Source organism: Bison bison, unplaced genomic scaffold (genome assembly GCF_000754665.1).
Source record: "Bison bison bison isolate TAMUID 2011002044 unplaced genomic scaffold, Bison_UMD1.0 scf7180017864495, whole genome shotgun sequence".
Lineage (NCBI taxonomy): Eukaryota > Metazoa > Chordata > Mammalia > Artiodactyla > Bovidae > Bison > Bison bison.
The window spans coordinates 12739694-12751669 of record NW_011495054.1 but is presented as its reverse complement, the minus strand read 5'-3'; the positions used below and the strand labels follow the sequence as shown (position 1 = coordinate 12751669).

At 53.0% G+C, this 11976-nt stretch overlaps 2 protein-coding genes across 3 annotated transcripts in view; both read left to right on the top strand.

Moving 5' to 3' along the window:
- The window catches only part of SEC14L4 (SEC14-like 4 (S. cerevisiae)), a 16174-nt gene extending 15557 nt beyond the window's left edge, over positions 1 to 617 (top strand). The window contains exon 13 of the mRNA XM_010828771.1: positions 1 to 617. Coding sequence (XP_010827073.1) covers positions 1 to 117 — 117 coding nt within the window. The 3' untranslated portion in view covers positions 118 to 617.
- Positions 618 to 7447: 6830 nt separating this feature from the next.
- Positions 7448 to 11976, top strand: part of SEC14L3 (SEC14-like 3 (S. cerevisiae)) — a 14923-nt gene continuing 10394 nt past the window's right edge. The window contains exon 1 of one of the 2 annotated variants that reach the window (XM_010828770.1): positions 7448 to 7563. The gene's annotated coding sequence lies outside the window, so the exon portion shown is untranslated. The remainder of the gene's footprint in view (positions 7564 to 11976) is intronic. The other variant, XM_010828769.1, reaches the window with a different exon arrangement.

Below are 11976 nucleotides of genomic sequence, written 5' to 3'. Positions count from 1 at the left end.
TACAGCCTGATACACGCCAAGAAGATCAGCTACACCGTAGAGGTGCTGCTCCCCGACAAGGCCTCCGAGGAGAAGATTCAGGGTCTCGAGGACTCAAGACAGTCCCCACTGCAGTGAAGACCCCGCCGCCCCTGTGCCCGAGCTCTCCGACCCCTTAGCACCCTGCCCTGTCCTTGCCCTTCCAGGCAGAGCGGTGCTGGAGGGGACCACGGAGAGCCTCCCACCTCACCTCACCTCACTGTCTCAGTTCCTTGTGGGCCCGCCTGGCTCGGTGGCCCAGCAGGAAGGGTACCCCCAATGTGTGGATCACGGGAAGATCCTGGCAGACACCCCATCCCCTGTTCACAGAGAGCCAGTGTCCAGGAGGAAAGATCCTGCCTGCAGAACCTGCCCTTGTGTCCTTCGCGACAAGGTCCCCACATCCTAGGGCGCACCCACGCCTGGCCCTGGTTTGGTGGGGGTGTGCCTGAGCCCTGGCTGCAGGGAGCAATGCTCAGGCCTGAAGAGCAGAGAAGCCCCATTCTCCGCATGTAGGGGCTCAGCAGGGATGCGCTGCAGGGCTGGCTGGAGGCGGCCGGGGAGAGGGATGGGCAGGCCTGCCGGGGGGCGGGCAGCAGCGGGGGGGGGGGGGGGGGATGGTGGGTCTCTGTTCTGGCAGAGCGTCATCTCTCCAGGTTGGCTCTACCGCCTTTGGAGGGAAGATCAGAAATAGAGAGTGAGCCATCAGTGAAGAGCCACACTCAGCCTTCCGCAAAGCCGAGTCTCCCGGGAATTCCCAGTTTGTCTCCCACCCCGTCCCCACCTGCTGTGATCCAGCCGACCTCCAGCCTGGTTTCTTTCTGGCTCTGAGTGGGGCCAGGACCCAAGCAGAGCTGGAGGGAGATGCAATGGGCGTGCTGGGGTGCAGAGTGGAGCTGCCATCCCAGGGCACCCAGCCTGGACTCAGACTTGCTCCTTAGGAGAACCATCAGGCTTTTCCTCCATCTTTGCGTCTCACCAGGGGGACAGCTGAAGGTCGGCTGCCAACCCTTCTCCTCCCGCGCCCCAAATGCGACTCAGCAGCAGGCCAGTGAAGGCTTTATTCCTCAATGGCTGGCTCTCCTGGGGCCCACAGCCCACAGTCAGGACCACTGCCAGCTCTGCTGGAAGGACCGCACCCAGCAGGAAGCTGCCAAGCTGACTGTGGCTCTGAGGTTGACTCTAGTTGTCAATGAAGCCATCCACCAGGGCCTGAGAGTGCTGCCCCACGACCCTGCACCCTGCCCTCTGCCCTCTGGCTGGGCCAGGCCAGCGGCCCCCAGTACCTCTGAAGATCCGGCCCCCGGCTCTGGATTCCTGCTCCCGTACTGCTATCCCACAGGGTGGAATGCTGGCCACTCGGGTGACGTCCCCAGGAGTGAGTGGCCAGACATCCCTGTGAAAGGGTCCTTGCTGCCAAGCATTAGCATCCTGGCCACCCAGGCCCTTCCCAGGGACTGCAAGCCTCCTTGAGCCCCACTCTCCAGGTGCTTCGCCAGCAAGAAGCCTGCCTCTGGTCCTTCCCCACTCTCAAACTCTGTGCTCTCATCTTCCCTGGTTAATAAGAGGTTTCTCGATTTCCCAGAGCCTGTTTTAGGCAAGGAAATAATGAGGCTTGGGAAGGTGGGGGTCTTCCGGTGAGCCAGGTGAGGCCCCAGCACTCCTTCTGTGGACCCAGCCCTCCATCCACCAAGAACGATGAAGCACAGAGTCTGAGCAGGGTCTCTGCCGCTATGCAAAGCAAACTAACTGAATGCCAGTACTTCCCTGGTGGTCCAGTGGTTAAGATTTCACCCTCCAGTGCAGGGGGTGTGAGTTTAATCCCTGATTGGGGAGTTAAGTCCCCACATGCCTCAGGGCTAGAAAACCAAAACATAAAGCAGAAGCAATGTTGTAACAAATTCAATAAACGCTAAAACATAGTCCACCTCAAAAAATCTTTAAAGAAAGAAAGAAAGAAACTGAATATCATAAGCCAATGCTGCAAGGCACTCTGGTCCAAAGGAGTGTTTAAATCATTTGGCAAGGAAAAAAAAAAAAAAAAACTGCCCCACCATCACCAAGGGGACAGCCTGGGTCCATCAGGAAAAAAGTCACACAGCATCTCATGTCCAAGAGCGTTCCCACATCCCGGATGTGGTAGGCTTTCCCATCACCCCACTTGCACAGGTCACCCTCTGTGCAGCCTCCCAGTTGAAGGGACATCTAGAGCCCTCAAGGTCCTGGCTTACCAAGGCCATCTTCCCATGGCCCGTGGCAGGGAAGGGAGGAGGGGGAGGGGGGACCCTGTGCCAGGTTTCACTGGGCCCAACTGTCATGACGGCGACTCCCAGTGCCTTCCTGCCACCTTCACATCCCTCGCCTAAAAACAAGAGGTTTGTGGATATGAACGCTGACCCTGGCCTTTCTAACCACCACTTTAAAAAGGAAGTAGCCCAGAAAGGGGCTGGTTTACCCGGAGCTTATTTTCTTGTTCACTCATTCATCAATGTTTACTGAGTGCCCGGTGCCAGGCACTGCAGGCCGTGGGTATCCTGGGGACACTGGACTGATCTGACTCCGCTAATGGGAAGGCTGCCTGCAGTGAGGGAGGCAGAAGTGACTCCTGTGATTATCAAGTGGGAGGGTGCCATCACGTGGGCTTAGAGGGGCAGGAGCCAAATTCTAGGGGCCCTTGAAGGCATAACTGAGAGACGTGGCAGGGGTGGGGGGTGGGGGGTGACCAGGTGCGACAGGCCTTCCAGACGGAGGAGTGGGGTGAGGGCGCCTGTCGGGTGTTTGAAGCCGGAGGGAAGCCAGAAGGGCTCTTGAGCGGCGCTGCTAACGGCTCTCTGATGTTTGTCATTTCTGTGTGTACACATCTGGTGGTTATTAACAAAACAAAACCATTTTTTAAGGCAGGTTGCAAAACGGCCCTGTTGTTTGTCAGGAAAGAATGGCAAAATCTCCCAGGCCTCACCTGCCCAGGGGAATGGAGGCAGGGCCTGCCGTCCTGCCCTCCTCCTGGCTGCAAAGCCGCATGACCTTCCGGGAGGTCCAGGGGGAGGGACAGAGGCAAGGGGCCTACAGGGGTTTTTGAATGCAGTTGGAAAGGCTCTCGTGCCCCTCAGATCTCCACTGCTGTCCAGCTCACCTTCCAAAAGCCCAGGCTGAAGGGGACATCACCGTGAGACAGTCACAGCTTCACCAGCGCTCCGTGGCATGGCACTCCAGTTTGCACAGACCCTTTATATGCAACCCTGAAGCACCCAGGAATTATAGCCCATTTTACAGGTCCAGGAACCAAGACTCGGTGAGGGGGAGAGCCTTGGCCAATAGCTCCATGTCCAATGGCAGAGGTGGAGCCAGAACTCCGGTCAGCTCCCAGCAGTGGCCCTGCCCTGCCTCTCAGGGGAAGGGAGGGTCCATGTGGGACGGTGGCCCCTGCCAGTGAGCGCCAGCCTGGGGCAGGGGGCACATAGTGGGACTGGGCGAACGGCTGGGTTCCTGGGGGTGGGGTGGAGATGCCCAGGGTCTGGACAAAGCTGCCCGGGGATCTGTGCCTCGGTGGGACGTGACTCTACTCCAGCTCCGCCCCCACGACTGGGCACCAGGCCTGGGCCGAAGCTTCGCCTCCAGAAGCTGGGGAGAGTGAGGATCAGGGCGGGAAGAGACTTTTCAGGTTGATGAACAACATGAGGAGGAGGGGACTTCCCCTGGTGGCCCAGAGATTAAGAACCCTGCCTGCCGGTGCAGGGGACACGGGCTTGATTCCTGGCCCAGGACGATCCCACGTGCCGCGGAGCAAACCAAGCCTCTGCGCCACAACTACTGAGCCTGAGCTCCAGAGTCTGCAAGCTGCAGCTTCCGAAGCCCCGCGCCCTAGAGCCCTTGCTCTACAAGAGAAGCCGCCACTTGCTGCAACTAGAGAGAAAGCCTGCACGCAGCAATGCAGACCTGGTGCAGCCAAAAATAATTTTTTTTTAATTTTTAAATAAATTTTTTTTTAAAGGGAGGAGATGAGATGTGAACCCAGGGCCATCTGTGCAGACAGCACGGAGCTTGCTGAGCACGCTCGGTGGGTGGGCTTTGCATCAGGAGGCTTCAGAGAGGAGGCGGCGACAGGCCTGGGCTGCAGGAGTGCTGCGGCGACTGTGGCAACCTCGCCTTCGGCCATCAGAGGGCGGTGTTGGGCCAGCAGGGCCTCTGTCCCCGAGGAAGCAGGAACTGGGTCTCTCGGCACTCTGCTCAGGAATGCAGTGCCTTTGAGACCCAACAAGCCAAGCTCAGCAGGCCCTGGGCTGTTTGGGGCCATCTGCAGAGGCAGAAAGAGGGGGTCCGACCGGGGTTTGCGTCCTGGTTCTCAGCTTGCTGGCTTGCTCACTAAATACGTCTGGACTCCACCCCCAGCACCACGGCCATTGCCCTGGTCTGGGCTTCCGTCATCTTTTGCTTGGATGTTTAGAAAGGAGCCCATGAGTTTCTCTCTGCCGCTTCCTGCCCTCTTCTGTCCACACTCCACAGGGCAGCCAGAAAAAATCTCTGAAATGAAAATCTGATCACATGGTTCCCTGCATAAGCCCTCCACTGGCTACCCGTTTCCCCCCAAGAGGGGTCATTCTCAGTGGTGGCTGACCAGGTCCTCTGGGACTTGACCACACTGGGCCTTAACTGCATCTCCCCCGACCCCAACAACCTGAACTCACCAATCCGTCAAGCTCTGTCCTTCCTCCCTGCCTTTGCCCAGCCTGGACTTCCTCCCCAATATTTTTTTTTAATTTTTGGCCACACCATGCAGCGCACAGGGTCTTAGTTCTCTGACCAGGGGTCAAACCCACGCCGCCTACAGGGGCAGAGCAGTCCTAACCACCAGGGAAGTCCATCCCTCCCTGATATTGCTGCGTGCACCCTCAAGGCTCCCAGAGCCCTCATTCGGGAGGCCTTCCCTAGGCCCCTTCCCGCCCCCCAGCAGGGTTCAGGTGCCTTCTCCATGTTCTCGGAGCAATAGGACCAGCGCTCATCACACAGCGGAGTTGTCACCTGCCTCGTGCTGACTGCTGTTGACCCCCACCTACACTATCTTGTGTTGATTCTGAGAAATAAACATCGTCTTCCTTGCTTTTCAGGGAAGGAAAGTAAGGCTGAGAGACACTTTCATTTGCTCAGTGATGGTGCCAGGCCTGGAATTTGGGATGTCAGGCTCCAGAGCCCTGCGTCCTCCTCACCCATCTACCCCCAGAGGTTGGGTCATACCAGGAGTACGGCTGGAGGAGGGCAGAACCTGGCAGCGTGACTCAGCACTCTGGAGAGACCCAAGGAGAGGGTTGGGTGGGGCAGCCACAGAGAGAGAAGGACCCAGAAAGGATGGGCTTGCCTAGCTATGTCGGTGTCCTGGAGTTGAGGGCAGGCGGGGTGAGCGGCCCAAACATAACCATAAAAACCAGGTCTACTGATCACTTGTCATGTGCCGGGAGGTGGTGAAATAACTTACTGGCCTCTTCTAACCATCCCAGTAAACTTATAAGAAGGGAGTATTATTAGCACCAATTTACAGATGAGAAATCTGACACTCGAGCTCACCTAGCACATTAGAGGGGACGCCAAGGTTCAAACTCAGCTGTTTCAGCACCATATATTTTTGAACCATTTGAGGATGACTTGCTCAGTGTTGGGAGAGGAACTACAGCTGTTGGGTAGTTTGTTTGCAATCACCACCAGACTCGGCCTCCCCCACAGCAGTCTTGGGCACTCCAGGTTCCCAAGAATGGCCATAAAAGCAGAGACCAGTTTGGCATAATCTTGGAACACTCCATGCCCTTAGGGTGGCCCCTGGTATCACGAGCAGAGGTGTGCCAGCTCTGGCCCTGGACAGCGTACAAGCTCCTCCACTTTGCAGCCTCCTTAACAGCCCTACTCCATGCTCCTATCACCATAGCAACCCATTCCTATGGTAAGCAGCAAGGGCATGTTGGCCGAAAACACCGGGGACGGCTTCATGACACTGGATTTGGCAGCAATGACTTCTTGAAAAGGACACTAAACACACAAGTAACAAAAGAAACAACAGATGAACTGGACTTCATTAAAATTTAAAACTTGTGTGCTTTAAAGGACCTATCAACAGAGTGAAAAGGCAACCCATGAAATGATAAAATATTTGCAAATCATGTAGCTGATGAGATTAAAACTCAGAATGTGTAAAGAACTCCTACAAGTCAATGACAACAACAACAAACTTCATTTAAAAGTGAATTAAAAAGTAGATGTTTCTCCAAAGAAGATGTACAAAGGGGCAACAGCTCATGAAAAGACGCTGAACATTACTGATTATTAGGGAAAGCAAAGCAAAACCACAGTGAAACATCACCTCGCACCCCTGAGGATGGCTATTATCAAACAACAGAGAGTGCGAAGTATTGGTGAGGACGTGGAGAAACTGGAACGCTTGTGCATGGCTGTGAATGTAAAATGGTGCAGCTCCTGTGCAGAACAGTATGACAGCTCCTCAAAAAATTAAACATAGAATTACGTTATGATCCAGAAATTCTACTTCTGGGTAGAATTGAAACCTGGGGCCTCGAACAGGTATTTATACACCAATGTTCATAACAGTTTTATTCATAATAACCAAAAGGTGGAGTCAACCCATGTGTCCATTAAGAAATGGATGGATAAACAAAATGTATTCCGTTCATACCATGGAATATTATTTAACCTTTAAAAAGGAATGAAATTCTGACACATGCTACAACATGAATGAACCTTCAATGACATTAAACTTAAAGCAAAAGAAGCCAGATGCAAAAGACAAATACTATATGATCCTACTCCCAAGAAGCACCTGGAGTAGTCAGATTTGTATAGACAGAAAGTACGATGGTGGTTGCCAGGGTTACTGACCTTTCCAGTCAGGCCCCAACACGGGTCCCCCTACCTGTTGTCATTCAAGTCAAAAGAATGCGACAGAGTTTAGTTTTGAAAGAAGTTTGCATGCATGCTCAGTCGAGTCCAGCTCTTTGCAAACCCATGAACTAAACCCCGCCAGTCTCCTCTTTCCATGAAATTTTCCAGGCAAGATTAGTGGAGTGGGTTGTCATGTCCTACTCCAGGGTATTTTCCTGACCCAGGGATCAAACCCACGTCTTCTGCATCTCCTGCACTGGCAGGTGGATTATGTACCACTGCGCCACCTGGGAAAGCTTTATTTCTTTCATCAAAGAATGGAGAAGTGCAAGCTCAGGCTCTGGAGTCCAGGGTCTCCTGACAGGCCGCGGGCAGGGCTGCTTTATAGGGTCAGGGGGGAGTGGGCGGAGTTCTACAGAGCTGCGCTGCTCCCGGCTTCAGATCGCAGTGCCGGGTGCAGCATCTCTCCACACGGCACGCTGCCGCCATCTTGAATTGAGTGTCGTGTGCAGCACTTCTGCACACGGCCCACTGAGCTGAGGGCTTGCCGCAGCCATTTTGCACTAGGAACTCCGGTCTGAAGAGCCGATGCAAGGTCTCTGCATGCAGCCCCCCTGAGAGCAATTGGAACTAGACTAAGCACAGAGGAAAAAGGAAAAAAAGGTTAGCCTTTATTTCATTACCCACATTCTATTTTAATTTCCCGAGAATTGTTCCTGAGCTTTGCCAATGACACCAGGGGCTTTAAGGAGAGGAAGCAATGGAAAGTTAATGTTTAATGGGTACAGAGTTTCAGTTCAGCTTTTTCAGATGAAAAAGCTCTGGAGATGAATGGTGGTGATGGCTGCCCAACGGTGTGAATGTACTTAATGCCACTCAACTGCACTCTTAAAAATGGAAAATTTTATGTTAGGCATATTTTACCACAATAGAAAAAAATTTTTTTTTAAACAGAGAGACTTAAATATAAGAGCTAAAACTAAATCTTGGGACTTCCCTGGCAGTCCAGTGGTTGGGAATTTGTCTTCCAATGTCAGCAATATGGGTGTGGTCAGGGAGCTGAGATTCCCACATGCTTTGCAGCCAAAAACCAAAACACAAAACAGAAGCAATATTGTTACAAGTTCAATAAAGACTTTAAAAAGGGTCCATATCAAAAAAAGAAAAGGTTGAACATAGAATTACTACCTGCAATTCCACTCCTAAAGATACACCCAAGAGAAGTGAAAACATGTTTTCACAAAAATTTGTACAAAAAATGTTCATAGCACCATTAATTCATAATATCCCAAAAGTGGAAATAACCCAGATGTCCATCAACTGATGAATGGGTAAGCAAAATGTGGTGTATTCATGCAAAAAATGATTATTCAGCTATGAAAAGAAGTGACGTAGTGATGCCAGCTACAGTAAGGATGAGCCTTGTCTACGTTATGCTACGTTAATGAAGCCAGTCAAAAGATCACATACTCTATGATTCGATTAATATAAAATTTCCAGAACAGGAAAGTCTATCACGATAGGAAGTAGATTAGTAGTTGCCAGAGGCAGGAGCAGGAGTACAGGAAATGGGGAATGACTGATGGAGGGTACAGTGGTTTTTGAGGTGGGGATAATGAGAATATTCTGCAATTAGGAACTTCCCTGATAGTCTAGTGGTTGAGAATCCAGCCTTCCGATGCGGGAGATGTGGGCCCCATCCCTGGTGTGAGAACTAAGATTCCGTATGCCTCGGGGCGACTAAGCCCATGCGTCGAAAACTACAGAGCCCACATGCTATGGAAGCCATGTGCCACAACTAGAGAAAAGTCTGCCAGCTACAAGAAGATCCTGCCTGTGCCAAAGCTGAGAACCCGACCCAACCAAACATAAAATAAATATTTGTAAACAATATTCTGCAATTAGACAGTGATTGTATAAGATTATACAACCTTGTGAATATACTAATTTTACACTTTAAGAATGGTAAACTTGTATGTGAATTCACACTTTAATAAGAAGAAGGTGAAACTGCCCAGAGGGGAAACAGGGAAAGCAGACCGCCCCAGGGTTCTACCCAGACCACCACTGGGACTGGGGCAAGGCGCCCCCCCACCACCTCCCGCTCCCACAGTTCCCCTTTCACCTCTCCTTTTCAGGCCACCCCACCTCACCCCACTGTGTTCTGAACCCCACCCTGGCCTCTTCCCCAGCAACGTTCACCCCATGGTGAGGCTCCCTCACTCCCTGGGCCCCCTCTGTACTCACCCAACTGGTTCTGATACTATGGCATTTCGCATTTCATAGTAACTAGCGTCTGGAAGGAGGGGTCCAGGGTGCGGAGCGGGTGGCCCTGTCTACCCCCTGCGATTGTTTGCTTGTGGCCTGGTTGTTGCCATGGGCCCCTGAGAGCTTGGCAAACTAGGACTTGGAGAAGATGGGTACTGTGGGTGGGGGTTCGGGGTGGTTCTTTTTCACCGAGGTCTTTGTTTCGAGGTAGGGAAATCTATTCTCCTGGGCTCGGAATACGCTGCAGCCCGAGGTGCGTGGATCCAGGTTTCCTAACACGCGATGATTATTCACTTTTATTGAGCGACCTCCTACATGCCGGGTACAACGTTGAGCCCTTTGGGGGAAGGTACACCTGGGTGGTAGCTCCGTTATAGGTTTCAGAGTCAGACGGGCTTGAGTTCAAATCCTGGCTTCCCATTTCTGGGCTGTGAGTCTTCAGAAAAGTTTCTTAATCTCTCTGGCCTTTCATATCCTTAACTGTAAAATGAGGATACGCCTACCTGTTTCCAAGCGGTTTGATAAGGACGTAACGTTCTCAGCACAGAAATGCAGACTGAGCTCCTTGCGGGCAGGGACCCGATCCATCATGTTACGTCCCCAGCTCTGCCCTCCCAAGACAGCCCAGGTGTGCTTTTCACCCGCCCCGCTCCACACCATGGCTCACGCCGTGCCCTCCGCGGGGTGTCGGGGGTTGCCCTTTCCTCTACCCCAGTCTCCGCTGATTGACATCCTCCCTTTCTTCAAGGTCCGGCTCAATGCCACCTGCATCCCTGTGGGGTGATTTCCGTGCCTGGATCTTCTCCCTGTTTGGGGTGGAGCCTCCAGAGCTGAGGCTGAGGGGCGGCTTCCAGCATGACCGCAGAGTGATGAACTGCATGTGCTTCTCTCTGGATAGGCCACTGAGCTCTTCTCTACCTCAGTTTGCTTGTCTGCAAACTGGACTTAATGATAGTAGCTATCCAGAAGGGGGCTCTGACGTTTAAATGAGGCGATGCACTTAGTTTGGGGCCTGACATGTACAAAGCCTTCAATAAACACTGTAGATCTGTGTTAATATGGTAGCCATGTGGGACAATCTACAATAAAATTAATCGAAATATGAGTTAATTAAAACTAACCACATGCCAGGAAAGATTGAGGGCAGGAGGAGGAGGAGGCGACAGAGGATGACATGGTTGGATGGCATCACCAACTCAATGGACATGAGTCTGGGCAAACTCCAGGAGATAGTGAAGGACAGGGAAGCCTGGCGTGCTGCAGTCCACGGGGTTGCGAAGAGTGGAACACGACTTAGTGATTGAACAATAACAACAACCACATTTCACATGTGACAACTGGCTACCAGTGATGTCCACTAGAAACCCCCCCAAATACAGAACATGTCCATTGCTAAAGAAAGTTCCAGTGCATAGTGCTGTCAGTCATGATGATGATAATGTGAATTTGTGGTCTGGGTCAGGAAAAGCTCTTAAGGATATGTCTCATACCCCTCAGCTCCTCATAGCTCCTGGGGGGACCCCCAACTCCTCCTCCTGGCCCTGCCTGCCCAGTCTCTGACGTCCCCAGGGGTAACCGGAGACCCTCCCATCAGGAGGATTAGGGCGAGAAAGGAGACTGGTGAGAACCAAGCAGGATTAGGGGCTAATGAGAGCGCAGTGGAGGAACCCAATCCCTGCCTGCTGCCCGCCTGGTGGGAAGTGGGTGTGGGTGGCGGCAGAAAGAGGCTGGAATGTGAAGAGGGGAGGGACCAGAGGGTGGAGAATTACCTAACTGCTTCAGAGTGTATGCAGCAGGCGCCCTGGACGGAGGGAGATGGCTCCCCTTCTCCCGCACCTGATTCTATCAGGGCCCAGAGCAGGGAGGTTTCAGCACTCACCTGCCTCAGCTAAATCGGTCCCAAGATAGCCCAGGCATGGGGACCTGTGGTGTTCTGAGGGTAGGAGAGACCTGGGAACAGGGCCTTGGGCTAGCCCAGCTGTTGGGTCCAAGGCTAGGCCAGGGGAGAGTTTCAGCCCACTTGGACCCGCCTCCCAAGGCCTGGAAGAGGTAGCCACGTATCTATACTGTGGTCTCCGGCAGATGCACTCCTGGTTTCCTTACAGACAGTCATGGACAATGTGGCCTCCGCCCTCGGAGCTTCCGATAGCTGGAGGATAAATCTCTTTAGAGGTGCACAACCCTTGATAGTCTCCATGTCTCAGTCAAAGGACAGGGGAACCTTCTGGGTTTCCCTCATCACCTGGCAGAGTGGTGGGGCACCCATCACTGATCAGATGTTTAAAATCCTGAGGAACACCGATACCACCTCCCGGGCATCAGTATGCCCCTCCTCCCCCTTAGGACGCAGGGGATGGGGGATCTTGGACAAGGCCTCCTGTGTCCTCGTGACCTCTGCCATGAGAAGGGAGGTCGGCAGGGCTGGGGGCCCTCAGCCCTTCCCTGTATTGAAGGCGCAGGACGGCACCGCAGGAGAGAATTTGAAAGACAGGAAGAGCAGTAACCCGCCCCATAGAAAAACAAGCCTTTATCGAGGACACCTTTTGAGTTCCATTTTTTCTGCCCAGCCTGCCTCCTCTTGAATATGGACACTTGTTGCAAAAAGCCACGAGCCTCCCACCCCGAAAAAGTGACCAACATATTTACGAGACTAAGTCCCTGACTGCCGGCCAGCAGAGCTGGGTAAGAGTGATCTTAGCAGGACTGTAGGTGCAGGGTTTCATCAGTGAGAGAGGAAGACCGAGGGTCAGAGAGGATGGTGCCTGCAGGGAGCACACCCATTGTTTTGCTAGTATTTGCCGCCTGCGA